The following is a 1,719-nucleotide window of genomic DNA, read 5'->3' on the forward strand; positions in this document are numbered from 1 at the left end:
GTGTTTGATTAGTGAATGTCTTTTATCTCTTGGTACTCTCACTAGCTGTTTTTGGGTCTATGCATATATTTTGAATTGCATTTTTTGCTCTCTCAGGTCTACAGTATGTCTCCTCTCAGTCTTGTGCAAATTATCCTTCACAGTTGTCAAGAAATTATATATACAAGGCACAATGTAAATATATTCTTACTTAAAAATTAATATAAAATATATTTACAATTCAGCTAGCTTGCATTTGATCAACTTTGCAGCTCCTTATGATTCAGCTGCTTACGATGAGCTTTGTGTAGACTGCTTTGGATAAGCTCGTGAATAAATGTGAGTATAAATGTACACGGTGAAACTTGCATGTAAAACCCCTACAACGACACCAAACACTAATCCAGAGCAAGACCCCGAAACTCCGTTTTCAGCTCCAGCAACTGCACCGAGAAGTGCTCCGAACGCACCCATCAGTATCATTACGAACGGTTTGAAGTCCATGGTGATTTTTGGCATGTCTTCCGAAGGTCTATGTTTGGGAGTCTCCACAGATTCTTTCTTCTGTGAATCTCCTTTGTCTTCGTTGTCTGTAAAAGAAAATAAGAATAGATCAGTGCTTAAGCAGCCTGAATGTGAGAGCAGCTGTGGCTTTTGTGGAATCAAACTCACAGTTAGGAGGACTGTCCAGACTTCCACGTCTCTTCCTGAGCTCAGTCGCACCAGATGCTTCGTGTGTCTTCTGTTGAATCAGTTCATAGTAAGCTTGTGGTATGAAGAAATCACCACGGTTTTCCTGCACCAGGTCGTCTATCTTCTTAAGAAGTGCATGAATCTGAGTGGGAGATTCACAAGTGCTTTTCTGAACAACATGGAAACGTCTTCCACACTTTTCCAGGATTTTCTCTGCGCTGTCAATGTGTTTTTGGATTGTTAGTTCGTCCACTCCATCATCACAAGCAAACAGCACGATGGTGTGTTTCCAGACGCGCTCTGACAGTAACCTCATGTGCATCTCTGATGCATTCATTTCAGGTTCTTCAGAGAGAGCTTTCACTGGTATGACCAGAAGCAGAGCGTGAGGTCCTGGAGGACAAAGTGACACGCTTCTGACAATTTCTTCTTTTATCCTGTCTGGTCTGAGTCTGTCCCATCCTGGTGCTTCCACAACACTGATCTTCCGTCCTGCTTCTTCACTCTGATGTAAAGTACAGAGACCAACTTCCACTCCTGTCAGATTCTCACAGTTTAGGACTGATTTGATCACTTTATTCTCTCCAGCATTTCCTAAGATCACAATTCTGAGCTCCAAACCTCCTTTAAAGAGCAAATGGGAATCAAATGAATATTATTGCATGATGTTTTTTATTAATCAAAAATGTTTCATCGTTGGAAACCACACACAGATAAATTGACTCACCTTGAGGAGATTTAGTAGCCATGATCGCAGTATATGTGCAGCTGCTTCACAACATGCTCTTCATGGAAACTGATAACAAGAAAACACACAGTTGGTTCTGCTGTGCTACAGGTTTCACTTGATACTAACAGCCAGTTTATATTGCAGTTCTACAACCTTTAAGCAACGCCTCATCACAGAAGATGGAGCAATAATTGTGTAGCACTTATGAATGTTCATTTGTGGTATGACTTCTCCAGTGAAAAGATGTGGGGAAGGTGAACGTCATAACAACTGCTCAGATAAATTTAACATGGCAAGTTAAATGTTATTAAATCTAA

The 1,719-nt window shown here is 40.7% G+C and overlaps 1 protein-coding gene across 2 annotated transcripts in view; it reads right to left on the reverse strand.

Annotated features, from left to right (window-relative positions):
• Positions 1 to 6: 6 nt before the first annotated feature.
• Positions 7 to 1,719, reverse strand: part of LOC107572301 (GTPase IMAP family member 4-like) — a 3,253-nt gene continuing 1,540 nt past the window's right edge. Inside the window, exons 2-4 of one of the 2 annotated variants that reach the window (XM_016258722.1) lie at positions 1,400 to 1,468; positions 652 to 1,296; positions 7 to 569 (exon numbers count right to left, since the gene is read on the reverse strand). In XM_016258722.1, coding sequence (XP_016114208.1) covers positions 271 to 569; positions 652 to 1,296; positions 1,400 to 1,421 — 966 coding nt within the window. In that variant the 5' untranslated portion in view covers positions 1,422 to 1,468 and the 3' untranslated portion in view covers positions 7 to 270. Of the gene's footprint in view, positions 570 to 651; positions 1,297 to 1,399; positions 1,506 to 1,719 lie in introns of those variants that run through there. The other variant, XM_016258723.1, reaches the window with a different exon arrangement.

The sequence above is a fragment of the Sinocyclocheilus grahami genome, unplaced genomic scaffold (genome assembly GCF_001515645.1).
Source record: "Sinocyclocheilus grahami isolate Dianchi unplaced genomic scaffold, SAMN03320097.WGS_v1.1 scaffold1732.1, whole genome shotgun sequence".
NCBI lineage: Eukaryota > Metazoa > Chordata > Actinopteri > Cypriniformes > Cyprinidae > Sinocyclocheilus > Sinocyclocheilus grahami.